This window comes from Coregonus lavaretus (genome assembly GCF_964263955.1).
Source record: "Coregonus lavaretus genome assembly, chromosome: 37".
In the NCBI taxonomy this organism is placed as follows: Eukaryota; Metazoa; Chordata; class Actinopteri; order Salmoniformes; family Salmonidae; genus Coregonus; species Coregonus lavaretus.
Genome location: NC_140024.1, coordinates 30,030,244 through 30,058,135, shown reverse-complemented (window position 1 = coordinate 30,058,135; position 27,892 = coordinate 30,030,244). Strand labels below are relative to the sequence as shown.

The following is a 27,892-nucleotide window of genomic DNA, read 5'->3' as shown; positions in this document are numbered from 1 at the left end:
CGCCCTCTGTGTGTCCTCACCCGTGAGGTGTGGGGCTCTCTCCACCCCCTCGCTGGACTCCTCTGCTCTAGCTGGAGTCCCTGTTCTTCTGGTTGCGCATCAGGGGCCGGTGGTTGCTCAGGAGGTCCATGGAGTGCTGCCAGTGCCAGCAGGAGCGACAGTAGTACTTGAAGCAGGCCTGGGGAGAACACAGGCAAGCCAGGCAGTAGTGAGCGCTCTGTGTGCACTGTGGCGAACATACATGTGCATCATTGATGTTCCTAAACATTTATCACTTACACAAATGTACGCTTCCTGAATAAAGGCTTAGTAGGAAGCCTTAGTAGATATACAAATACTTAAACATGATTAGTTAGACCAGAAATTGTACTCCTAGCTTCACGTCAAAACAAAGTCATAACACACCTGGTCCCTGCAGAAGAACGGCCCGGGTTGGCGACTGCACACTTGGCACATGGAGTCCTCCAGGTAGGGGTCAATCTGAACCTGAGAAAGGACATTATCACAGTGCTTAGTATTCAGACCATTGAGAGAAGGGAATAATTACACAGCCCAATTAGAGGAGCTGAATTCTTCAATAATAAACCATAATCCACTTAAAAATATAAAACGCAACATGTTTCATGAGCTGAAATAAAAGATCCCTGAAAATGTTCCATACGCACAAAAAGCTTATTTCTCTCTGTTAGTGAGCATTTCTCCTTTGCCAAGATAATCCATCCACCTGTCGGGTGTGGCATATCTAGAAGCTGATTAAACAGCATGATCATTACACAGGTGCACCTTGTGCTGGGACAAAAGGTCACTAAAATGTGCAGTTTGTCACAACACAATGCCACAGATGTCTCAAGTTGATGGAGCATGCAATTGGCATACTGACTGCAGGAATATCCACCACAGCTGTTTCCAGATAATTGAATGTTCATTTCTCTACCATAAGCTGCCGCCAACGTCGTTTTAGAGCATTTGGCAGTACATCCAACTGGCCTCAACCGCAGACCATGTGTATGGCATCGTGTGGGCGAGCGTTGTGAAGAGAGTGCCCCATGGTGGCGGTGGGGTTACGTATGGGCAGGCATAAGCTACGGACAACTAACAGTAGCATTTTATCAATTGGCAATTTGAATGCACAAAAATACAGTGACGGACGAGATCCTAAGGCCCATTGTGAAGCCCATTGTTTAATAAGGCATCTGACCAACAGACTGATCTGTATTCCCAGTCATGTGAAATTCATAGATTAGGGCCTAATGAATGACTGATTTCCTCACATGAACTCTAACCTCAGTAAAATCTTTGAAATTGTTGCATGTTGCGTTTATATTTTTGTTCAGTATAGTTGAAAGCAGTCACTGCTGTTCAAGTCTTAAATCAGGCGCATTCGGCTCTTACCTTCTTTGTAAACTTGGGGGTTTTGATCTCCACAAACGCTGCACACACAGCCTTCAGGTAACTGCGCTGGTTGTTGAAGGTGACACGCCCAGACCCTGTACATTATGAGGTTCAGGTGAAAGGGAAGGATTGATACCATTACCACCCCCTCTATTGGATAAAAAGCTCAACTGGAACTCAGTGAGTGGAACCAGCCAGTCTTCAACGCAAGGTCACACCCAGACAGCAATAGGCTACTTCTCAAATTTTAAACCCTTTTTACCTCCGCAGTTGTCACAAAATGCTCTACAGATACCCAGCCTAAAACCCCAAAGAGCAAGCAATGCAGAACCTGTCAATGTACATTACACCCTTAATGACCGCTGCATTTCAGACAGTTACAGAACACACCCCATGGACATTCACAATAAAGCTACATCAACCAATATAATCCTACAGTCATGGCTAGTTGGTGCCAGTCTTTCAACAGTAATGAGGAATCTCTCACCTATCGGGTACTTGTGCTTGTCGGTGTCAATCCCAGCATACATCACTCCGCCAAACAGGTCATTCATGATGCTGGCCAGGGCCTCTGCGTTGAGCATGCCGTGCAAAGCGCCCACAAACACAGTCTTGCTGGGGTCCAGGCGCTGGGAGGGGCAGCGCACGTAGTTACTGTCCGAGATCACCCAGGGAATCACCTGCACCTGTGGGATCAGAGAGAAGGGGAAGAGGGTCAAGGGTAGCAATAGTCTAGCAGCGTCTTTCTTCCTCAACATTTCACATGTTATGTGAAACGTTTGGTTGTGGATATCCTATGTTCACATGAAATATTTGCCTCCGAGCCCTTTCACACTAAACCAGTGGTTTTCAAAACCTCACCAGGGACCCCCAGATGTTTCACAATTTTGTTGTAGCCCTGAACTAGCTCATCTACTAAGCTAACATTTTTTATTAAGGCGCACACTTCTGGGAGAAGGGTAGAGAATTTGAACGCAGTTTGTCAAAACCCCCTGGCTGCAGTCACTAGGACCCCCTCCCCCCACTCACATCCTTGCAGCGCATCCTGCGGCTAGACATCTTGAAGTAGTATTCTCCGTTCTCCTCAGGGTGGAGCAGGTCCTGGGTGCAGGCATGGAGCAGTGCACGAACAGACTTCTCGTTCTCAAACACAAGGTAAACGTAGCCTACAGCAGAGCACAGCAGAGCGTGAACACCAAGCCAACTGACAGACGTAGTGAGTTTGCTAGTCTATTATGGGTCAAGAGTAATAATATGGTGGATGTGAGCGAAGACATTCCAATACGTGTTGCTCATAGTTTATTCTCAATTGTTAGTGAGTCCTCAAGTGATACAATCCACTCTGACCTCCATTCTGAAGCCAGGGAGGTAAACAGCTCATCAAACTCATTCTCAACATGACAACATGGTAGACCAAGAAACCCAGAATATTCCACTTCTTGCACGTGTGTGTGGAGTAGGGTTTGTTGGAACCATTGAGTGACCAAGTACACTTATGTCTAAACTCACCGTCCCACTACGTGCCCAGTGCCCACCACTGTGCCACCTTAGAACCGTAAGGAAGAGTAAATATCCTACCAGCCTGTCATTACCTTTGGGCATATTACCTTTAGGAGGGCAGCGAGGATGCTTGCCATCCTTACCGGGCCACTCCACACTCAGAGGGCCGTAGCCACTGAAAGTGTTGATCAGACCAGCTGGAGAGAAGAGCAAAGGGTCAGCAGAAGGTGTCAAAGACCAGTAATAGGTCAGTTAAACAGAAATAGTGTTCTGTGAACCCAATCTGATTCAAGATTGTTTAACATTGTTCCTCCCTTTCCAAATGTGCGTCCACACTAAAATAAGATCAAATTAGAGCCAATTTAATGCCATGGAGCTGGTCAAACAGCCGTACCTTCAGTGATATCCCAGGGTACTCCTCCCAGGAAGACCTTGTAGGAGTACAGAGGGTTCTTGTTGTTGCGGGGAGGCAGCTGTCCACTCCAGGTGAAGGTGGCTTCATTTACAGCTGAAGGGATAGTCAAGACTGAGCTGGTTAACAGCAGTAGAACACAAGGACGTATAGATTAAAAAGAAAGCTCAACGTGTTAGCATTGTTGTCCCATACCAGCCGCCTGCCTGTGCAGGCGGGCCTCCCTCTCGATGCTGAAGGGGTCGTCGGGAGTCTCCAGCAGGTCCAGGCTTGGCCATATTGATGCCCCGGGCCAGCGGCGGGACAGGGCCGTGGCAGAGCTGGTGGCGCTGGGAGGTGGGGTGAGAGGGGAGCCGTGGTCCTGGTAGTCCAGCCTGGAGCCCAGAGAGCTCAGCCTCATAGAGTCCTTCTGCATGCTGGACATGAGGAAAGGTAGGGGGGGAGAGATCCTCAGGGAGGACTGGTCAGGGGGAGGGGGTTACAGGAGATATTCCTTCAGATCAGCAGAAAGGCCATAAATCTTCATAAATTGCTCTGTGGCAAAACAAAATGTGATATGACCTTGATCAACAAACTAAAAGTCTAACCCTCAACAATGAAGATGAAAATCTAAACCGCGACAATCATTGAGTGAAATGTATGTCAAATGCATATCACTGTAAATTACATCAATTCAAAAACCACATCCCAAGTTTACAAACGTACACCCACCCCCCCCACGTACACAGATACTTACGAGCAGGTCTGAGAGGTGGTCCGAGCCGGAGCTGAAGCCACTGGTTTCAGAGTCTACAGGGCTGCTGGAGCGCGAGTCCAGGAAGGAGCGAGAGTCCAGACGGCTGGTCATGCGCGCCATGCCGGGGAACTTTTCCAGGAAGTCAGCTGCCGTGCCCATGGGCTCGCTGGGGGGGTGGTAGCCAAGGGGCTTGCCCAGGATCTGGCCCAGGGGACTGCCCAGCATGTCCAGCACTGAGACCACAACAGCATGTTTGTCAGATCTTCCAACTAGCAGCATCAGAGGCTGAAGCTGATATAAGGTTATTCAACCAGCACTAAACACTTTACCTGCTAGATCATACATTTCACAGCTCCCAGATTAGGAGAACATAAAACCAGCAGATAGTTAAATAAACCTGATATGATCTTCATGTGACTCATTTCTAATGTATAGGGAATCCACACTATGCTATAGGGCCCACACTGTCAATAACAGGAACATTCTGGGAGCCCATTTTTAATCAACTGGTTACAAAATGGATGCTTCCGAGTGAGCAATTGTGACTGGTAAACCATTACGCTTTAGCATAGTGGCCATCTGTCCATTCCAGATTAGAATTCTGCCACACTGCCAGTTTCTAAGACTATGACTAGACAGACTCAGCATTTCAGCCAAGCAGAGCCATTTTAAAACATTCCTAAATAGTTTCATTGAACTCCTGGTGCCAAGACGCTGAAAGGATTGAGATAATACACCATAAGGCTAAAACCAGAGAACAAGGCAAGGTTAAAAGACTCATGTCTTGCTGTAGTTGTTATGCAATATTCCATAATGAAACGTATATGTCTAACGCCCCATCACAACAACTAGCATGGTCACTAACCTACTGCATTAAAACACTATTGGTTGTAAGGAGCTTGGCAAGCCCTGATCATTGGGCTGGGCTGACAACGCAGACAGGATCAGCTGACACCCACGCAGACAGGATCAGCTGACACCCACGCAGACAGGATCAGCTGACACCCACGGCAAATATATACTGTGGGTCTGTAGCTGTCCCAGTGGGCAGTGCTGTTAACGGGGTTGTGTCTGGGACGGTATGGATATGTTGTGATTCAATCTCGTCACAAGAACTGGGTCAGTACAAAGTGAGAGGGGAAGGGACACTGCATGGAGGCAGGGGAATGTCATTAAGCTAAAACATTAAATGAGATATTACGTAAGACAATATTGAATAGAATATTCCCCAAGACAAATAATTATGTAAAAGGTGCTTGAGGCAAGTACATTCACGCCTTCATCTTTAGGGGAAAATGCAGAATTTAACAAGTCAATTAAGCAGGGACCCTGCTGAATATCTGAAAAACAAGTTGATGGAAAGGGTCACCCCGTTTGTGGACATAAACAGCAGGTTCAGACGACGGACAAACTGCCACATCATTCACTACAACAGCCTGATGAAACAGATCTCCATCTAGGGATGACAATAGCTCAGTATCAAATCATTCAAATACTTCAGACCAAACCCAAGAGAAACACCTCAGATGCCAACACCTGACATCTGAACTGAAGTCATTACTGAGAATACAGGATACTGTCTCAAAACCAGAGCAAGTTACATTGGCACAACGCCACACAAAAACCTACATAGGCTATAGCATTCACTATATCCAATGTGAAGTAGGACTAGACACTAGCAGTCTATTCCCAGCACATTGGAACAGGTAGTACAGTAGAACTAGCAGGACAGTCAAAGCATTTATGTTAATGTACTTCCTGTCTTTACTTCATTTGACACATTGTCAACAGTAAGTATTCACTACACAGGAAGTATTTCAGTACTCACTGGAGGTAGAGCTGGTGTGGGCCTGGGAAGCAGCGGTGGTGTGTGCGTCCGTGTCATGGCTGCTCCAGGGGCGCTCCCAGCCGGACAGGCTGAGGGACTGGAGGCCCAGACCCAGGTCGTTGACATCTGGCAGGCCTCTGGAGGAGCCCTCGTGGGGAGAGCCTCCGCTGCCACCGACACTGCTGCTGGGGAAGAGCATCCTGCTGCCCACTGCAGCCAGCTCCGATTCCTGCAGGTCTGTGGACGAACGAGGAGAGAGCGAATGAACAGTTAGGCACCCTGCATCTGCCTGAGGGAAGAGGGTGTCGAGTGAAATGGCTTCTCCTTCCCAAAAACAAAATCTTACTGATAGAAATGAAGTCAGACTGTAGCGACCCTTCCCTGCATTGTGATCAGGGGGCGAACCTGCTGCGACTGTGCCCGGTGCAACTGCCATGCATTTCCATCTGCATCACTGACCGACTTAGCATGTGACCTGACTGCTGATTCACTCGCACCCCCCTGCTAATGACATCAGCTCCACTGCCACCCCCCCTTCCGTTTCCTCTAACTGGGTAATGAAAAATTCCAGTTGGAGATATTCGCAGGCTGATAGAACTCCCCCGGCACAGCGTCTGTCAGTGTTGGCGGTGGCAGCCAGCTGCTGCTAACAGTGGCTCTAGCCTAGTTTCCTGAGTGAGCCGGCAGAGAGTGAGAGAGAGATGAGGCAGAGAGGGAGGGTGACTAGCAGAGAGAGGGGTGTGGTAATACGCTAGCTGCAGGGGAGGAGGGGGCACAGAGCAGAAATCCCTGGTGTATTGAGCTGGCTGGCCCACCCTCCCAGATTTGCCAGTGTCACACAGAGAAGCTATAGTAGCAGCAGCTGACTGATCAGAAGTAGGAGGACGGGGTGATTTGCACCGCCAGCTTGCCCCATCGCACTTCAGGGCTGGACAGCCTCCAACTGCTAGCTACAGACCTGATTCAGCAAATCCAGGCAGGGCAGAGGAGAGGGGTGGTGGAGGGGGATAGGCCATCATTGAAGCTTCGTTTCTAGCTGGATTAATGTCGCCGACTGACTCAATAGTTTACAATGCATCATTTACACCCAATCTCATCAAGGAGTGATTGTTGTAACCTGTGTAAAATGTGCAAGTAAATCAAAATTATAAAATGACTTGTTTTGAGAAAATCTCAACATTTCAGCATAAAAACCAACTATACTAGCCTGTGATAATTAAAATATGGCCCAAGTCTGGTTACACAGTTGTATGGAAGGTTCATAATAAAGGGATGACAATGTGGTCAAAACCCATTGGTGCCAACTGAATTGAAGTGTAAGACATTTTGCAGCCTGGTGTCAGACTAGACGTAACATAGTAAATGTAAATCCGGGATGCAAATGAGTATGATATCATGTTTGGTACGGTTACATAAGACAAATGGTTACTTAACGTGGTTGGTCGGGGTCGATGGGTTGGCGTATAACTCGAACGTCTAGCAACCCAAAGGTTGTGAGTTCAAATCTCACTGACAACTTCCAACATTTCAGCAACTTTCCAACTACTTAGCATGTTTGCTAACCCTTCCCCTAACCCTTTAACGTAACTCCTAAACTTAACCCTAACCCAGCTAACATTAGCCAGCTAGCTAACATTAGCCACCTAGCCAAAATTCATAACATATCATACATTTAGCAAATTGGTAATTATTGTACAGTTTTGCAAATTCGTAACATTGTGCGTTTTACAAATTCGTAATATATCATCCAAAATAGGTGATGACATCCACGAATTAATACATACCATACGAATCGTAACATTAAATGGAGTGTCTCGGATTTACTTACAGAATACGAAATGCTCTGAGACCAAGTTGCATTTGCCTTATATTAAGAACTAGGAGTGTAACAATGTTACCAATTATAATCCAATTATCTTGTCAATTCATTAAAAACTAAAAAGTGACCAAGTTTGGTGGACTAGTGAGTACTGACTGATTTTAAAAGAAATCTATCAGGTTAAATACAGTAGAATTGCAGTGTCTGTGAGAGTCTTGGCAAAGACCTCAAGTTCTGGAAAGCTTAGACTACAAGTGCTGCAATGCTGCAGACGGTGCAGCATGAATCAGCTGTTCCCACAATTATGACAAAGCTGTGGTGTGGACTACAAAACTTTAGCCATTAAAAAAGGGAAATTGTATGTTTAGTATGCTAATAGTTTTCCCTTTACTGCCACCGACAACAAGCATACCAATGTGTCATCCCAATGTACACGTGCAGCGAGAAAGAGTTTACCGGTCAGGAGCATGTCTAGCTTTCCCTTGGTGCCGGATGTTGTGCACACACCAGTAAAATCCAGAGAGTTGCCCAACATGGTGTTCATTCTACGATATATGTCCGCGTTACTGCAAGTGGACAAGGCTGGTGATTCGGGTGCCCAATTGTCATGGGGTCTAAATTCGTCTTTCTAGAAATGACAAGAGAACAGACTTGTTAAAATATCACTTTGATGTAATTCAAGTAAGGTTTTTTTACATTTTAAATTAACAAATATAGGGCTTTGTAGGCTACACCGATCACCCTGGATAATACATATTCTAGGTTCATTTTCAGGCAAAAAAAAGTCCCGATATTGGCTTTTTGTCCATTTTATATATATTTAGGCCTAAACCTATTAGGCTAGCAGTAGCGGCCTACTTTTAATTGTAGCCTAGGCCTATATGCTTTTCATGTGCTACTGTTATTGTTTGAAAGACAAAAACCATTGAGCGAAAATATAACTATTCGTTGGGTTTTTCTTACCAATGAAAACGCCATGGTAGGAAACGTCTAACAGAAATGTTTCAAACAACCGTAACCTAAGTCGAGGTCATACTTATGAATGCAGCCGGTAGACAATTAGCCACATTGATTAGTAAACGTATGCCTATCCAATCAGGTGATTTGGGCGGTACCATTGCCAAGTACTTATGCTGCGTTCATAACCAAGTGGGAAGATGGTATTTACCACATACGGCCAGGAGAGAACACTGCCCCCTCTCATTGAAGCTGCGGAAGTTCAATGCCGACTGCGGTATCTCATGCATTGTTCGCAGAAAACAGGATCCCCCATCACAGTGAATGGAAAAATGTCAATCTTCGTGTAAATAATTTTTTTTTTCAAAGACAGTCATCCCGCCTATAATTGCTTATAATACACCAGATGTATGTCCTTGAATCAATTATTTTAAAATTGCACACAGAAGAAGATTTATAAGGATAATTTAGTTGCTAATGGCAGCCTCAGGTGTGAAAGTAAGTCGGTACAGTCAGGTAAGGCGTCCCTGCAAAATAAAACATGAGCCTATCACAATAAACTGTTGGCTATTACACCATTATTTATCATTACCGCAAGTCAGATGCATGAAAAAATTGTGAATGTACTTGAAAACGGGTGGTATAGCCTACACTCTAAAATGCAATGTGGTTCGATGAGAACACTGACATTTTGCCAAGGCAGAGAATAGTGGCCGACATCGAGACTTGCGCAGACAACAGTGGACGCATAAATTCTGTCCTAATGACAATCGCCAAATGTCATTTCCCTTTTTGGTGTTTTGTGTAAAAGATGTCTCTTTCCATTCACCACTGTTTGGAGGCTGGAGATTTGTTGCGAGTGGATGAACGTGTGGGGGTAGCCCAGTAAAGGAGCCCTTTTAAGTTATTGTTTGACAATCAGATGAAAACATCATGACTGGTTGTGTTTATTCCACAATAAAAGGTCATACATTTTAGAAGTTAAATGACAAATCTTTACGACTAGCCTACAGAGATCCTATTGAATTAATAGAATTCTATGATTAGGCCCATACATTTTTTTGGTGCGCGTGCAAGAGTGTGCACACATAGGGAGTCCCGTACTGGGAAGAAATTAAATCTACTTTCACCCCTTGGCAGCATGCAGTACCCCGGTTGGCCTTCAACTTGAGTTCCTCAATGAGAGGTGGCAGCACTGAGCTAGCCTGGAACGTCACTTCCGGGACTAGCTCAAACTGCGTTTGTTACAACTGAGAACTGGGAAATCTCCGACATCCGAGTTCAGTGCGTTCAAAACAACTGGGAATTCGAGGGGAAAAACGAGCTCCGACTGGGAAAATTCTATTTGAAGGGTCAATAAACTCGGAAATCCAACCCAGGAACTCTGGCCTCGTTCTAGAGCTCCGACTTTCCGACCTAAATATCACTGACGTCATGATTTGACATCGTATTTTTCCGAGTTCCCAGTTGTTTTGAACGCGTTATAAATCTCCATGAGACGCCATTTTAACCGACTTAATTTGGCTTCAATGCGCTATTGAGTCTTCGCATAGGAATGATGGTGTCACGTGATCGATGGCTTTATCTTCATATAGACCCTTGTATACGACTGGGAAAAATTCACTTGAACGTCCCTCATCTATCATCCCTGAGCGCCGATTTCTCCCACAGGCTGACCTCTGACGTCACCTACTAAGAAAATTACCTCGAGAACAGCATTTTCAGTTGTTAAATGGAACAACAACACATTATTTATAAAAAGCTATCTATTAATATGGGTTTTGAACACTATAATTTGTTTGCGAGCATGATAGCTGTACTTTTAATTTATTGTTGACGCATCTTGTTTGCCATTAGCCAATCGGCGTATCTCAACGACTTCAAAGCACATGAATGCGTCCAACTAGTATTTACTACTTCATAACGCGAAATTACCACCTTCCCACTTGGTTATGAACACAGCATTTGACAGGTGTTTTTCACGAGTGAATGCTGGAGCGAAACAGTAGCCAACTTTTGGAATGTGCTGAAATAAATTAGTTGATGAGAGTGCTGCAGAGAAATGTGGCGCAGTGGTCTGTGCCACTAGAGATCCTGGTTCGAATCCAGGCTCTGTCGTAGCTGGCCGTGACCGGGAGACCCATGGGGCGGCGCACAATTGGCCCAGCGTCGTCCAGGGTAGGGTAGGGGAGGGAATGGCCGGCAGGGATGTAGCTCAGTTGGTAGAGCATGGCGTTAGCAACGCCAGGGTTGTGGGTTCGATTCCCACGGGGGGCCAGTATGAAAAATAAAAAAAATAATGTATGCACTCACTAACTGTAAGTCGCTCTGGATAAGAGCGTCTGCTAAATGACTGAAATGTAAAATGTGACAGGTGACAGGTGGCCTAGCGGTTAAAAGCGTTGAGCGCTTAATCAAAAAGTCGCTGTTTCGAATCCCTGAGCGGACTAGGTAAATGTGCATTAGCAAGGCACTTAACCCTAGTCGTAAATCGTTCTGGATAAGAGTGTCTGTTAAATTACTGAAATGTTCTATTAAACTCCCTCACAATAAATTATAATTGGATACATTGTAAATGTAAATGTAAGAGCACACCAACATTTGCTTACCTGCACTTTAGTCACCAGGTGACCCCCTTGCATAAAATTAATGCAATGTTCCTTTTTAGGTCAGTTGGCCCAATATGCAATTTCATGAAAAACATCGGGTTTCTAACACAGTCAAAAAACGTCAATGTCATTTACATTTACATTTACATAATTTACCAGACGCTCTTCTCCAGAGCGACTTACAAATTGGTGCATTCAATTTATGATAGCCAGTGGGACAACCACCTATTTATTTTTATTTTTTATGGGGGTTGGGGGAAGAAGGATTACTTTATACTATTCCAGGTATTCCTTAAAGAGGTAGGGTTTCAAGTGTCTCCGGAAGGTGGTCAGTGACTCCGCTGTCCTGGCGTAGTGGGGGAGCTTGTTCCACCATTGGGGTGCCAGAGCAGCGATTAGCTTTGACTGGGCTGAGCGGGAACTGTGCTTCCTTAGAGGTAGGGGACTAGCAGGCTAGAGGTGGATGAATGTAGTGCCCTCGTTTGGGTGTAGGGTCTGATCAGAGCCAATGTCCACATATAATTATTGATACTCAATTATGTATAATTGATAGCCATTTTAAATTGATATTGTAAAGCTACTTTTTTGTAATGAAATAATGTCACTATTATTTTATTAGCCTATAGCAACACCTTGTAGCCTACAACTGGGCCCCTAGGTGTGTCCTGACCATAATAGACCGTATCTAATGTACTAGTTCACTGAACAGAACTACATAAATATCCTAGTCCTAATCTTAGGTCCAGGGTCAGGTACTGTACGTAGGTCGGGTAATGCCAAGAGTGTGCAAAGCTGTCATCAAGGCAAAGGGTGGCTATTTGAAGAATCTCAAATATAAAATATATTTTGATTTGTTTAACACTTTTTTGGTTACTACATGATTCCATATGTGTTATTTCATAGTTTTGATGTCTTCACTATTATTCTACAATGTAGAAAATAGTAAAAAATAAAGAAAAACCCTTGAATGAGTAGGTGTGTCCAAACTTTTGACTGGTAGTGTACATCTGTTGCCTTGGTAACCAAACAAACAGACTTGCAAATTTAGCTAAAAACCATCAGTCCTAGTTTGCTATTATGAAAATAGAATTCAACAATGCCAATCATGTTTTCAATTGGACTTTTGCTTTCAAAAGCAGCTCGAACATAAAAAATTAACTATAGTCAATTAATTCTACCATGCTGATATACCTGTGTTATAGTGAAATAATGCATGCTCTAGAATGCCCTTCAAGCCAATCAGAAAGGAGTATTCAACAATGCCATGGTATAACAGTTTATAAACATTTCAGCCTTTTAGAAGCCACAACAGATTGGTGATGCTGACACATATGTTGAATATCTAACGCCTGCCTGTTCATGCTCTGTCTCTTACAACTGTTGCAGTTGATAGTGTCTGTGGACATGGGTGACATATTTTCCCTAGCAACAGCATTCGACTAACAACAGTTTGAAATAACAACCATATAAAATTTGCTCGTCAAATAATGTCAAGTTCAAGAGTTCAAATGCCCTTGTAGTAATGTTTAGCACATATTCAAATTGTATTACATCCTAGAATGGATTTGTGAATAAGGTAGGCTTCTCAGACACTCAAATGTTATTCATAGGTGTCCCTCGCACACTTATTTTCCCATTTCAGCTGGCTGCCCTTACTGCATGCCTACATTGGCTGTCAACTCCAAATTAAAATATCCTTATAGTTTGTAAAATCACAAGCATTTCAGACCCTATTTCAGAAACAACACCTTGGCCCTGACTCTTGACACACGTGTGGATCTGAGAGGATTGGATAGGTCTAAGCAATATGGTTAAGCATGGTGGAATTTTCTCCATATCCAATCCTCTCAGATGAACTCATGTGCCAAGGAGTGGAGGCTACAGGTTGTTAATGGATGGGGCCTCTGTGCTTATTGCAGAACATCACCAGAACGAACACATTTTATTACTTACTTTTGTCACAAGGGGGCATGCTTGCTCTACTAAAGTGAACATGGTTATTGTGTGACTGCGTACCTGTAGATGACACCGCTGTGCCGCTCTCATGGAGTTGTTTACATACCTGTAGTTGCTTTGGAATTCAATACCTGTATAACTGATGGTTCTCGATTGTCACTATTGCGCTGCTGGGTAGGGCTTGCAAGTGAAGCATTTCACTGTACACTGGTGCTGTACTTGCGCATGTAACAAATAGAACTTGAAACGATTCCTTTTTCCTTTCATATGCAGATTGTTGGCCATTGACCACCATGCCAAAACATCCCCCATGTTAACCTGTCTATCTGAGTGGGTATAAATAACGTGCATTTCCCCCAATGGATGTCACCATAAGGGACATTTCAGTGGTTATATTATAGGGGCAATCTCTAGTCTGACCTATTCAAACAAGTATCTAATGATACAAAAAAACATACATGCACATGTGTATATATACAGCACTGATAAAAACAATTGGTATGTAAATGGTATGTAATTGGGGCGGCAGGTAGCTTAGTGGTTAAGAGCGTTGTGCCAGTAACCGAAAGGTCGCTGGTTCTAATCCCCGAGCCGACTAGGTGAAAAATCTGTCGATGTGCCCTTGAGCAAGGCACTTAACCCTAATTGCTCCTGTAAGTCGCTCTGGATAAGAGCGTCTACTAAAATGTAAATGGATTTATGTTGTTATAATGTGTATGTTGTTGTATAAGCCTGTGACCCCCGGGATCAATACAGTAATATTAATCCATCCATCCGATCATAATTTATTCATCATAATGGTAAATTGTGAAATATTTGGTTATAGTACTGTATGTCAGTTGGGGTATCGAACTGACTAAGCAAAACTATCTGCACTTCCTTACATCAGTTACACTCGTTTACATCAGTAACACTTGGTAACATCTGATACACTTGTTTACATCTGTTGTGAAATAAATCAGTTTACTAACACATACCAATTCAAATAGGCCTAGGCTACAAATCTACAAAATACAATTTCATTCTGATTCATTCACAAACACAATATTTTTAATGATCTCACATAACATTCTGTTCATTGCTTACTGATTACAATAAAATGATTTGGAAAGACAAGGATGTTTTCGACCTGCTCTACCTTTTACTTCCAGATTTGGTTGGTGCAGACGATGGCCGCCGAAGCACCCATCTGTCCTTAATCCATAGTGTGCATGATGTCACAGCAGGCGTCATCGATATCCTGTCAATTCAACTCTCTTGCATAAAAGCACAAGTCTTGTGTTGTATGTCCTAATGTTTTCCTGAAGGGCAAGCTACTGTGATGTGCAGAGATTCATTGCTTTTTATGAACTCAAGTTTGAATGTTATTCATTAGGATTTAGACACAGATTGTAAAAACAGAATTAATCACAAACCACATCCAAGGTTGTGTACAGTTGATACTGTGTACACAATATGCTGCTGAAATCATTTTCCCCATTATGAGATGGCTATAGTCTATTGTTATTGGAGCAAGAGTGCCTACAACCAATATTTGTATTTACTGGTGTGTGATGGAACAGGCCAGGTAAGGCAGTTTGGTTCTACTTGAATTTCTATCCAGTCTAGCCGATGTGGATTAGTTTGGGTTGATAGGTCAGCGTCTTTGCTTTAATGTTAAATTATTTCATAGTTCTTATATTTCAAATTATATTTTTGTATTTATGGATCCCAATTAGCTGCTGCCAAGGCAGCAGATACTCTACCTGGGGTCCAAACATTATAACCTAGTCATAGGCCAAAATTGTATTAAATACCTAAATGAATCCTTATTCTGGCCACTAAACAGGCCATGAAAATTGACAGAATCACAGCCGTGCGTCACCCAATGTAAATAAGCAGCTGTTCTATTGAAAAATGTCCACTTAACAGTCCCTTGAGTAGCCATCATGCTTGGTTGGGCAGAAACACTTAACATCTTCAGAAGGCAGAGTGTGGTGTAGGTCAGCTCTACTGGTAACAGAGACGAATACAATAGCACATTTAAAATGAATAATTGACCTGCAAACATCAAATTCAGCTGTGATGTACTGTAAAGTGGAGTCAAGTCAGCAAAGCCAAAGCTTACGTGTAATAGACAAAAGTGCATAGTTAAAACCTTGGTAATTCAATAAGACAACAAATGCATTCACTTTGTTTAATTCATAAAACGGGAACAGTTGTACATCTCATGTTCAGCAGATACAGAGACAAACATTTTCTAAACTGCAAACTTAAATTTCTCCATCCACCTAATCCTACTGGGCCATTTAAAAATGGCCCCCAAAAGCAACCCCTTCATGTCTGTAGTCCAGTTTCACATTCTGAAAAATCAGCAATCAAATTTTTAGCAGTCCAAATGGCACATGGGCCACTTTTAGAATTCTTGAGTATTTCAGGAGACCTCCCTCATAAAACAAATACAATTGCACTTTTTTTAAAGTACTTAAACAGGATTATAGATCAAAACACCACCAAAACACAAAATACTCCTAAACAAACATATACAGAATCATTATTTATTACCACAAAAAAAATGCATAAATATACATTAAACAAAAGTACAAAAATACTTGTACTTTGTATATGCTCAAATATACTCTTTATAGACATTGATATTTTGGGAGAGACTGGGATTGTCAGAACCTAGAGGTGCATTCTAAAAGGTCCATGCAAGAGGAGCCATCTACACAACAGTCCATCTTTCACTTGTACGACCAGAAATACACAGGAAGCAAAGGGGATTCATTGTCTAGACTCTAGGTCCAGGTAAAGAGGCAACACAAGCACTAAGAAAAACGAGGATACACAGAACTCTGCTTTCTAATTCATGCCAAAAATACTTCAACATGCAATGACAGCTCTAACCTCTGAGCCATAACCCAAGGAGTAGCTTTATAATGTATAACTTCTTCAGGATGTTATTTTCTTCAGCAAATAATGACCCATTGCATTGACTTGGCTCGCGTGAGGGTTGGAAGTGCTAAGATGGTACCGGAATAGTTGCCAAAAGGAATCATCAGCTCAATCTGTCGACAGCAAGGTGTTGTCAGTTCAGACCCCTCCAGAGAAGCCAGAGAACATAAATAGGTCCGTAATGCACATTTGTCCATTAAATAAACCTGATTAAATTAATGATGAGCTCAGTAAAACCTTCCTTCAACTGGACGGAGAAGGTCTGGATCCCAAAATACATCTGAAGGGGGAAATTGGACAACAACAAAAAAAGTTGTCATTTTTCAATCAGTTTAATGTCATCCATATTGCATGTTCTGAAAAACCTTTGATTAAAGCACTTGTATAAAAGATACTCACTAAATATCTAACAGAACTGCCTGGACTTCCATCCTGGCTGGTTAGTTTCAGATGGAGTAGGGTACCAGCGCATCTAGAGAGATCAAAGAAACCAAAGTCAGACAGAATAACAATTGATCGCAACCTGTAAGATTTTCCAACAGGAGGACTGTCGGAAACAAGATTTTAAACGGAAAGGGAAATTAACTTTTTCCAAATTGTGGACTGAAGTCTTCTCACCCATTGAAAAGCTCTAAAAGTATAAATGCATTTAAACAGATTTGGATGAACTGTCCCTTTAAGCGCTGGTCATTCAAAGACCATGGGAATGTGGGTCACAGCTGCCCTATTATGACAATGCACAACAATGTCATAACAAGACCTTAATGGAAATGAGACAAGCAAGCTATTCCATGTGTTAAACATTTCCATCTTAAAAAGGTAACTAATTAAGTGACGACTACCTTCCCATACCTCTGGTCAAACTAGTTTGGTTGGACTAAAGTGAGGTCAATCATGACACGGTACAAAATCTACAAGAACAATGGTTCATGCTTTGTAGACAAGTTATTGCCTTAGGATTTCATCAAACAAAAGAAACCTGAATTTTGACCGCGAGAGGGTGAACCCCTGATAATTGTACGGTAAGCTTTGGTTTTGGAGCCCTTACAATTCATTGGTGGTTTGACAACTATACCAAGTTCAGTGTATTTCCTCATTCATCCATTGGACAGGAGTGTTGGTGGGAGCAAATTCAGAGCATTTGCGGGATCCTTCATCAGATGGCAATTAGGAACCCTCTCCTTTGCATTTCTAACAGAAAAGCTTTTGTTCCAAGCAAGGACGTGGACAGTAAGTTGGCACCTCCAAAGAAGATCGTCATGACCGACAGTTCTCTCCCAGTAAATACCACACATTTCTCTGAGGTTGTTTTGCCCAAAGAAAAAGGCCACAATCGCTGCCCATTTCACAGAGTAACACTCCACTGTTTTCATACATTACACAAGGAAGTTACCTCGGCGTGGAACTTCAAATGACCCGTGGCAGAAACCATTTCCACTATTCTTGCTGGACCGGACAACTGCAGTGTAGCCCACTGTACCATTATACCAGCATGCAGACAGCAATTAGCTATCAATGGAAGGACTTCACCCAGTGTTTTCTGCCTCAGTTTGCTTTGAGAGCATTCCTACAACACACCAATGGAAAGGCTGGTTGAAGGGTCCTATAGCTAGCTTCTTTATCATTTGCTAGTTTCCTCCCAAGACAGTCTCACTCGAAGGTAGAAGCAGTGGTGGAATTGAGGGGGAACCCCCTAGAACGGGGCCACGTTCAACAAGGCACGACATTGTCGAACGTTTGGATAGGAATATATAAAAGAACAAACATGCCTCTGACATTAACTGTGGCTGAATTACATCTGTTCATGATATTTCTAGCCGCAACGTGTCACAATGTTTTCCCACTGAACGTGGCCCCTGGATTCTGTGTGTAAACTGTGTTGCCGGCGATACGTCCATCAGTCTGTCCCCGGACCTCCCTACCTGGGTTGCCCTAACTGAGTCAAGTCCATTTCCACCACTGGGTAGGAGTGTCTCCTCCATAAATGTAGAATAAGTAATTTAATAGGATCTATGGACTCCTCTCCCTAATGACCCTACGGTGTGAGGCTGCATACTGACTTAGCAGGAAGGAAGTGAACTCTGAAGGTGAGGATGCATTAAAGGCTCCAGTCACACTTGCAGCTTTCAGGCCCAGACACCTACGGAGCAGTGGGGCTCTTCCCTGGTGAGAATCAATGGGAGGGGCTGTGACTGGTGAGAACCAATGGGAGGGGCTGTGAGGAGATGGAAGTATGTGGCGTGAGGAGTCCGTCAGGACATGAATGCTACTAGCGTAGAGAACAGAGGAATGGATGCTACTAGCGTAGAGAACAGAGGAATGGATGCTACTAGCGTAGAGAACAGAGGAATGGATGCTACTAGCGTAGAGAACAGAGGAATGGATGCTACTAGCGTAGAGAACAGAATAGAGAACAATTATTCAGTGAGTCAGAAATAACTTCCTCTGTGGTATAAGTTGCTTTGAAGACTATATGACATACACAGCGGGGCAATTTCCTGTTCACAGAAAACAATACAATTCTAATCTGCCAAGACTGCCACTAACAGCTTGTCCTAGTTGACATGCTTCAAGGAAGTATGCAAAAGAGCCAACAATTCTGTTGCCGTTGACATCTGCAAGCGGGAAGTCACCCCAACGTGTTTGATGGCGTCGTATCGCTGAGTCGACCTTTACGGACGGTGGCAAGGCATTGAATTGGGCTAATGACAGTCGCTGGGAGGATGTCAAGAGCACAAGGAAGAGCCTATTGGCCTCCATTCTTACTGAACTGCAGTGAGTGGAGAGGAGAGGGGAGAAGAGGAAAGAGACCGGTTGGTCCCGTACCTGGGCGTGGAGGGCAGCAGCAGCAGCAGCCGCCGCTGGATAGGTGAAGGCGCCGTGAGGGAGCCCGGGGGTCAGCTCCGTGGTGTACAGGGGGTATGGGGTCCACGCGTCCGGGGACGCTGGGATCAACGCTGCCCCCGTCAGGTCATCTGGAAACATGCAGGAGGCAAAAAAATGGGGGAAAACACAGTATTGGGTATAACCACCATCTGTGCAAATGCCCCATTGACATTATCAGTAGTGATTAGAAGCTGCTAACTGAATGACAGCTGAAAGACAAACTAGAACACTACTCAGAACCCTACTGAATCCTCTATGTAGTACATGTGAACTGTAAAGTTGAAGTAGGGAAAGTCGTCATTGTCTTGCTTTCCTCTTTGCGTTAATATTTCAGATAAAAAGTATGGCGTACTTACATGTGCTGACAGTAAACCCAATTTACAGTCAGCGAAGTTAAGCAATTACAGTCATAAATTTGTGGTCTTATGGGATTTTAAGTCAAATCAATATAACAACTAAGCCCGGTAGAAGTCATCCCAGTACCATTTAAACATCAATAAGGTCATTAACTAGGCCGGGGCCATCCAGTGCCACTCCTCACCCAGGGGCAACAAGCAGGTGCATGGGCAACAGAGGGGGCACCTGCAGTCTAGGCCGAGTCAGACTAGCACAGACACTGTAGAAATTCTAAATTGAAGAAAAAAAAAATTATAACTACATCTACAGTCCGATGAGGCATGCATGTGGCGGGTGAGTTAGTCTTTAGCTCATTATTCCACCCAATTGTGGGTTTTACTTCAACGCGCCCAGCAAGAGAGGGGGGGGGGGGGGGAACTGAGGATTGGCACAGTGGTGAGAGTGGGTAGAGGCTATAGTGTTGTTGTGAAGCCGTAACAACTTACATGGGTCCCGTGCAATGAAGTGAGCTCCTAGAGCAGGGTGGATATTAGTGGGGTTCGGTGTGCCCATCAGCTTACTCTTTGCCATCTTCGTGTTGGCTTTAGCAAACTCTAACCGCAGGGTCTGGGGGCACTCAGGGTCAAAACGGATGCCCTGAGAGGAGAGACGGGGACACAGGATTGTAAAGGAGGCGGCCTAGGTGAGTCTAGGCCTAGGGCAAGTGTGTCTCAGCCTTACATGACCCCCTCTCCATTGGCCCCGCTCCAATACTTGTCCAATGCGTCCTTGTTTCCCCACCTTCATTAAGGTAACCACTGATCTATACGTGACTGGATAAGAAAAGTAAAGTTTCCCCTATTGTCTCGACCAATCCAACCGCATCAGATCAGTGACGACGTCAAAGAGGAAAAGGGTGGAAGGATGCATCCTTTTTAAAGTAGTCTACAGGGCACTAGTATTCTCCTCTCCATGACCACTTAAGGGCACAGGGTGTGGATAGGTAGTCAGCCTATTGCTTCCACCATATCGAGCCCTTTCATGACGAGAGAAGACGAGGAGGAGAGGAAGCTGTGAAAGACTTGGCCTTGGATGTGGTTGACCCTGGTTGTGTTTCTGTGCCCTAAGCATTGTGCCCACATGCAGGTGAGTATGTTGGTGTGTGAGTGTGAGACTGCTTATGTGGCTACAGGTTGTGACGTCCATATGAGGAAGACTATGCTATGAGAGCTGTGTTAGATACGGCCATTGTGGCTACATAGTGACAGTAAGAGGTTATATTACAGAAGGTGTTCAAAACTATCAATGTAGCTCCGTAATTATATATTTATATGGCTAAGCAGTGATATGCAAATTAGGAGAGCTGTACCGTATTACGAAAGATGTGTTCAATTATACCAAGGTTAACTACCGTAAGTCTACAGGATTCTGGTCTCTGTTTCCAAAAATGGCCCTGCCCTTGAATTGTAAGAGAAAATGCTTTGTTTGAGTGATCAGACGAGATCAGTTAGCCCAGCAGTGAACCCCCATCCATACCTTACAGGTTAGAAACAGGACAGAGGAGACAGAGTCAAAGTAACGCTAACACAAAGCCTGCAGGTATAACGCATTTTGACAGTTCTGTAAGACTCGATGACGTCATGATCATGTATGCCACCTTTAGGTGTAATCTTCTAATGGTTACAGACATAAAAAGGCTTATACCAAGTTATAAAGCACAAAACATGCAGGCTTTACGTAAAGTGTTACAGAGTAACTACTGTATATGCCACAAAATAACAAACAACGCAACACATTTTGGGCAAAGTCCTTGTGTCCAGGGAGGATGAAGCCATTGCAACAATTCACGGCTACTGTCAACACTGTCCGCCTGGTCTGATGCTTACGTTTAATGCGTTTTTGGCAGCTTCGGCTCCAGTCCGATTGTCGAAGGTGACAAACCCAACTGGCTGGAAGAGAGGAGAGAACACTCAGACAGAGGGGCCTAATGTCCACCTCCACAGGTTAGCACAGGAACAACACTGGCCAAGTGCACTTGAGGTAAATGGTCAGAATACAGTGTGACTGAATCATAAATGCATTAGACAAGGCGAGCGCAAACGGATCGCAATAATAATAATAAGTAAATCACTTTTTCCAATCAGTTTGAAACAATTTCACAACAAAAGCTAAACCACATAAAGGTTTAATCTTATTAGATGAATGCGTGACAGCTGCATGGGAAGGTGTTGTTACCTATTGAAAAATGATTAACTAGACCAATGTTAGCAATCCTACATTAAATTAGCTATGTACCACTTTTTGATTACAGCTAATCCAAATTGTTATTGGAAAACTGAACAATTCCACTCTCCAGCCAAGGTGGTATACTCCATATGTAGCCTTCATTAGGGGGCCATGATTGCGCTGTAGTAATAACAGAAAGCTTCTCACCTGTTTTGATGTCAACTTAATCAGTGACCCCTCGTAACCCTGTAAGAAGAAAATACCTCCAATTAACAACCATGAAGTCCCATGCAGGAAGCCAGACATACACTCCCCTCACCATATGAGGAGAAACCTGACAGCGTGGCGCTTGTATTTTGGGGGTCACGCAATTGATACGCTGCATGGAAAGGGGGCCGTCATACACATGATTAAGCACACGGTAACATGGTTAACCATATAGGTATGTCGATAAAGAAAAAGGTGAAATCCACAGACCGTCTGGAATTATGTATTTTTGTCTCATCTTAAAGGAAACTATTTTATGTTACTGTGTAGGTCTAACTAGTTTGTGAACTGATGCTCCAACCTTCTCCTGAACTATGCCAGAACTTCATAGGCTGTTCAACAGCTAGTGAATTACTATTAATGTGAATCATTCTTAGTCATTGTTATAAAAATTGGCTTTGGATGTCAGGATGAGTCAGATTCCTGGGGAATGTAGTGGATGTTGGCCTGACTGTGGTATTGATGGATGAGAGATCTTCTAATCCTGATATACAGACATGGGAAATTAAACAACTTAAGCCGATGTGAAGTTGGGAGTGTTTCAATCCTGTCAGGAAATCCAAACCACCTTCAACACAAATGTAACACTAAATACATACAACTAATAACAGAAGCAGCTGAATCCCATCTACTTTGCTTCATACAAATCATTAAAAAGCATGTGGGCCTTAGGTTGTGGTGTTCTGGGAAAAACAGTAAAGCAGCTGGGAGGGTTGGGAGGTCCACTGCCAAAATCAAGCTTCAGATCCAATATACAGAATGATACAACAGCAGAGAGTATAGACTAGAGCCAGTCTATGGCAAACAATATATACAATGGAATCTAATCTATGAAAACAGACATGGAGAACGGCCTGGTTTCAGTGATTTCATAGAACTGCTTTGAAAGCTTGGCCCGAATCACACGCGAAACGAAATGGAAGAATCCTAATCTTCCTGACCTGGAGGGGAGTTGGGTCACCGGGATAGTTGGCCAATAGCAGTGCTACTCATTTACACATTCCACAAGACCATCCATGTGTGATGGATACCACCTCCATTTTGGTCTGAGGGAGGGTGGGGGTGGGTTATGAAGCTGTACATGTAGATTAATAATGAACAATATATTGTAGATGAACAGTGATTTAGTGTTACTCCTTTTAATATTTCTGGAGTCTTCCGTGGTATTGTAAGATGATAATCACAACATAATTAACCATATGGGCTGTTGCTTTTGCAAAAACGTCAAAACATTTAAGGGACTAAATTCAGCTAAGCTACGTTATTGGCACCCGATGCTGTCCGTTGACACGTGCGTTTACAAAGAATACTCCTGATAATATGTCCTTTGTTTATTCCCATTATGAAATGTTTTAATTTGAAAATGCAGAGAATTAAAATGCAGGAAATTAAAACGGAACAGAAAAGCCAATGACAAGAGTGGACTGTCTGCTGTCTCCGTTGCAGTGGACAATTACGAAAATATGGAGGCCAAATTCTTCCATCGCCTCGGTAACTAATCCCAAGAGTATGCTTACCTTAAATGGTCTGAACAGCAGGTACAGTTCACGAGGTTTGATATCCACTGGTAGGCCACTAACAAAGAGTGTTCGTACCTGGAAAACAAAACTCAATGAAAAACAGTCTAGACTATCTCCAGGGCCCCGTTTTTCTAAAGTTATCTATCCGGATTTCGTCTATCGGACAGGATTAAATGCATAGTAATAGAATGGATGAATCAGCATTCTATTTCTGTGCATTTAATCCTATCTGTTAGGGGAAATACGGCTAGATACCTTGAAAAACTGCGGCCAGAGCATAGGATTCAAATGATTTTTATTTTATAGGAAAACCTTTATACATTTTAATAGAATCAGTCATGAACATTAGAGAAGACTGTATGGCAATGTGGTCCTGTATGGTTCCGTTGGTATAGCATGGCGCTTGCAACGCCAGGATAGTGGGTTCATCTCCCACCCATACGTAAAATATAGGCGCGCATGACTGTCGCTTTGGATAAAAGCGTCTGCTAAATGGCATATTATATATCATAGAATCGTGACTGAAGGACAGATTCATTGGCCAGGTTCTACTCATTAACATATTATGGGATATTGTGCACACAATCTTGCTCCTGAAAATGGAGCACCGTCTTGATATGTTCAAATATTCTTTGCGATCTGTTATTGTCAAGAACTTGCAGAATCAGGCGTTACTGCTTGGCTATAACCTGCACACAGACCGGTCGTCGGCAGGGGAGGATTGGCCACCTCTGATGCAGTTTGAAATGTCAAAACAAATTGAGATGTTTTCTGTACTGTACAAAGGACAGTTTTGACATGAATCTCCTAACAGACTAACCTATTCCTAGTTGACTGAATAAAGCGCTATACCACTTGCTTAGTGACACAACCAAACCATTTTCCTACATAGAGATAATGGAGCGCTTCTGGGCAACACTACGCTAACTAGTACCGCCACACCACTCTAACTAGTACCGCCACACCACTCTAACTAGTACCGCCACACCACTCTAACTAGTACCGCCACACCACTCTAACTAGTACCGCCACACCACTCTAACTAGTACCGCCACACCACTCTAACTAGTACCGCCACACCACTCTAACTAGTACCGCCACACCACTCTTACTAGTACCGCCACACCACTCTAACTAGTACCGCCACACCACGCTAACTAGTACCGCCACACCACGCTAACTAGTACCGCCACACCATTCTAACTAGTACCGCCACACCACTCTAACTAGTACCGCCACACTACTCTAACTAGTACCGCCACACCACTCTAACTAGTACCGCCACACCACTCTAACTAGTACCGCCACACCACAATGACTAGGCTACTGAAGGAATGCTCACTCTACATGCCCCCAGATGTCGGCCCAAATCCTTGAACATGCAGCATAAAAAAGCAATAACAAAGGACGATGTGCTACGGCGACCTAAAATGGTGGTGTTGTCTTTAAGAACAAAGTAGTGATGTGCTGCCCCTCATGACTCAGGCTGCGTTTACACAGGCTGCCCAATTTGATATTTTTTTCCACTAAATGGACTTTTGACCAATCACATCTGATCTTTTTACGTCAGATCTTCAGAGCTGATCTGATTGGTCAAAAGACCAATTAGTGAAATCAGAATTGGGCTGCCTGTGTAAATGCTGCGATCTATTTAGTGAGAGGGAAAAAGGGACGGATTTCCACATGTGAATCCAACACAAACATGGGCCTGTAATGTTGTCCATTGAACCCTGCAGTGGCTGAGGAAATAAACAGGCCTACAGAAGGGCCATTGGTTCCCACTCTGTGGGGAGGCCTGTGCAGCACAATGGACTGCCAGAGGAACAGCGGCGGACAACAGTGCACAGTGTGACACCATTTCCTTCCTTTGACCCGCGCCTCCGAACCACAGCGCCAACATTTCAGGTGCTCCTGCGACAGAACTCCCATGCAAGTCTATGGCACGTACTGTCAGCCCCGTCCCATCTAGACTAACTCATCGGCCTAATTTGAACATCTGACTACGGAGTAGAAAATAAGCATTACTGTTAAAAGATTTCAAATTTTGATTGTCATTTAAAAAATGGTTTAACCTTAGAACAATATGGTTTCTTGGACAATTTAATGTTTGTTGAAGGTTAATCAAAAATACACTCAAGTGTGTGTAGGTTACAGGGCCTAAATAATACAAGGCAAACGCAAAATAAGGTATATGGTTGGAATCTGGAACAAAATTAAATAATTGATTGGGATATGTAAGGGAAATTATGAAGTCCTTTTGGCAATCCATCCATCCACTTGCTGTAAGCCTACCTACCAAACGTTGGTGGATTTCGTGGATCTATCCAGTTAATGTCCAGACCAGAGGACATTTATTTATTTTATTTATTTACACTGCAAGATTGGAAATACATTTTACATTTTTTACTGACCACAGATCAGATTAGGATACGAAATGTGTGTGATGGCAAAATAAAGTCCGGTTCAGTCCGACGGTGCAGATAGTGTGCGCTGAAGTTCATCGGCAGTATATGAAATCAGGTGGGTCTGTCCATAAAGCTACAGGACAGACATACCTGATCAATTCATAGGCCTACTGCGGATTTGTTAAAATGTTTAAAATGAAGCCTAACCTATAGATCTACAATTGTAATATTTAACATTGAATAGATTTGGGACTTTAAAAGCAAAATCAAAATAAATCCTGAAATTCAGCCAAAATGTCATGGCAATTAGGCTATAGTCTAACCCAATATTTCACGTTCGCCATAACAATAATCTACTGTAGACCTAATTTAAAGACACCAACCCCCGCAAAAAACAATCATTTTACTTTCAATCATAAAAATGTAAACGTCCATTAAAAAAAAACTGAGGCACACCCTTTTCAGAACCTCCAATGGAAACGAACGACTTAAGAAAACCATACCTAGATATAACTTCACACCCTTTTTCTCTTGCAATGGGTTTTGAATCAGTCTAACATGAATTAGCCTACAATTAGGGGGAGGAAATCAATTTGTAGGCTACTTTGCATCTCTTCCAGACTAGACTTCGTAGGCACACTCACAACCGGTTCCAAACAAAGACATTCTGATACAGAACTTTTATGACAAGTAAAAAAACACCAAAGACCATATTCTTACCTCCTCTTCTATGGAAACGTTGTTCGTCTCGGAATCAGACTTCAGACTTGTGATAGACATGTTGAGGTTTACTTCAGCGTCAGTTAGAGAAGAAAATGTGAAGTTTTTAGAGTATTTTCCCCAAGTGCGCTTGTGGTTGAAGTCTTGATGGCGTTTATACTTCAGGAAAGATGTGCCGAGGTGAGTTCGTGGTGTAGCCGAAGTATCCAAGGATGTTTTGCGAGAGATAATCATTCATAAAAATAAACTAAAGGTGAATAAGTGCAGTGTGAGGGTGCAACAGGGGGAAAGAAGTGCTCGTATGCACCTCTGCTCACATCAATTGCGTTTGGTTGGGGAATCTGGTGGGAGAACAAGTCAACTTTTTCATTGGAGCGCGTTTCCGCGGTCCTTCCCCTGTTTTGCAATTAGGTCATCAATTATGTTCCAGCCCTGTGAGTGCTGTAATCATGTTGGAGATCCGCCTCAGCTGGTATCAAACCCTGCCCCTTCATAACTGCATCACCGTTTCTATGGGAGACCATGAGCCAATAGAAAATATTTTCGCAACCTATACATTCCCTTTTTGTCTGCCTATAAAATGAGCATCCCACACATTTTTATTATAGACCTATACATCTCAATGTATGGTTGTTTGACATGCACTTCGAGTATCTTTTTTCTTGTAAAATATAATTAGCCTTTAAATAATGATGGAGATTATTTTCACTATTAAAAAAGGAAGATTATTTCATATACAATTTCAGTGTTGTTTGATACAAATTGACTTAACTTTAATAGAAAAAACACCAGCCATCGAATTACAGAAACACCTATTATTTGTGCCAGTTATTTGAGATACTTTAGTATTTAATACTAAATGAATAGGCCTTTTATATTTTAGATTTGTGACATTATAAGCCATTTTAATTTGAAAAATATATGTTAGTGTATCATTGGCTAATGTTAATTAATTGTGAGCTGTATATTTGTTTTATATAGCCTAAAAATATTTATTATCACTGATAAAACATTCTCTTTTATTAGCCTAATTACATTTTCGAAAGTTGATATTTAATATAGGCCTACTTTAGGCAAAATATTTCCCATATCTATCTGTTTTCTTTAAAATGCTTTTCTGTATAATGCATAACGGTAATGATTCCATCTGCTCAGAATATTATTGAAGACAAAGATCGGTTAATTTAATTAGATTATGACATATGATCTCAAAGTAATATCTGTTATAATATAGAGGGTTTCTATTCACATTTTCAAACCAATGTTCATTTTCAAAAACAACGTAGATTGTTACTACTGCATCCTAAAACTGCATTAATGACTAGTCAAATGTTTTAATCAAAGTTAATAGTACAGAATCTATATAATTATTCTGTATCGAAGTATACA

The 27,892-nt window shown here is 42.9% G+C and overlaps 2 protein-coding genes across 2 annotated transcripts; both read right to left on the bottom strand.

The window, feature by feature from the left end:
* Nucleotides 1–67: 67 nt before the first annotated feature.
* LOC311111485 (cytoplasmic polyadenylation element-binding protein 1-like) lies at nt 68–8,665 on the bottom strand (the record flags this gene model as incomplete). The annotated part of the gene is made up of 12 exons (XM_084154222.1): nt 68–178; nt 406–486; nt 1,393–1,487; nt 1,880–2,078; nt 2,422–2,558; nt 2,985–3,089; nt 3,287–3,400; nt 3,500–3,764; nt 4,041–4,273; nt 5,869–6,105; nt 8,144–8,315; nt 8,651–8,665. The coding sequence occupies 12 exons, from the start codon at nt 8,663–8,665 to the stop codon at nt 68–70; spliced, it is 1,764 nt and encodes a 587-aa protein (XP_084010348.1).
* Nucleotides 8,666–15,372: 6,707 nt separating this feature from the next.
* LOC311111318 (RNA-binding protein, mRNA-processing factor 2a-like) lies at nt 15,373–26,848 on the bottom strand. Its single transcript, XM_084154040.1, has 8 exons — nt 26,504–26,848; nt 23,376–23,453; nt 21,799–21,837; nt 21,252–21,314; nt 19,872–20,022; nt 18,970–19,118; nt 16,543–16,615; nt 15,373–16,423 (listed from the first exon to the last, which is right to left on the bottom strand). The coding sequence occupies exons 1-7, from the start codon at nt 26,735–26,737 to the stop codon at nt 16,550–16,552; spliced, it is 780 nt and encodes a 259-aa protein (XP_084010166.1). The 5' UTR covers nt 26,738–26,848; the 3' UTR covers nt 15,373–16,423; nt 16,543–16,549.
* Between the last annotated feature and the right edge of the window lie 1,044 nt (nt 26,849–27,892).

Excerpts from the sequence above, each read along its gene's own strand:
- LOC311111318 (XM_084154040.1), bottom strand. The coding sequence starts at position 26,737 with ATGATTATCTCTCGCAAAACATCCTTGGATACTTCGGCTACACCACGA. Across the intron at positions 21,315-21,798 it reads TTAAGTTGACATCAAAACAG|CCAGTTGGGTTTGTCACCTT; the intron begins GTGAGAAGCTTT and ends CCTCTCTTCCAG. Across the intron at positions 16,616-18,969 it reads CTGCTGCCCTCCACGCCCAG|ATGCGCTGGTACCCTACTCC; the intron begins GTACGGGACCAA and ends TGATCTCTCTAG.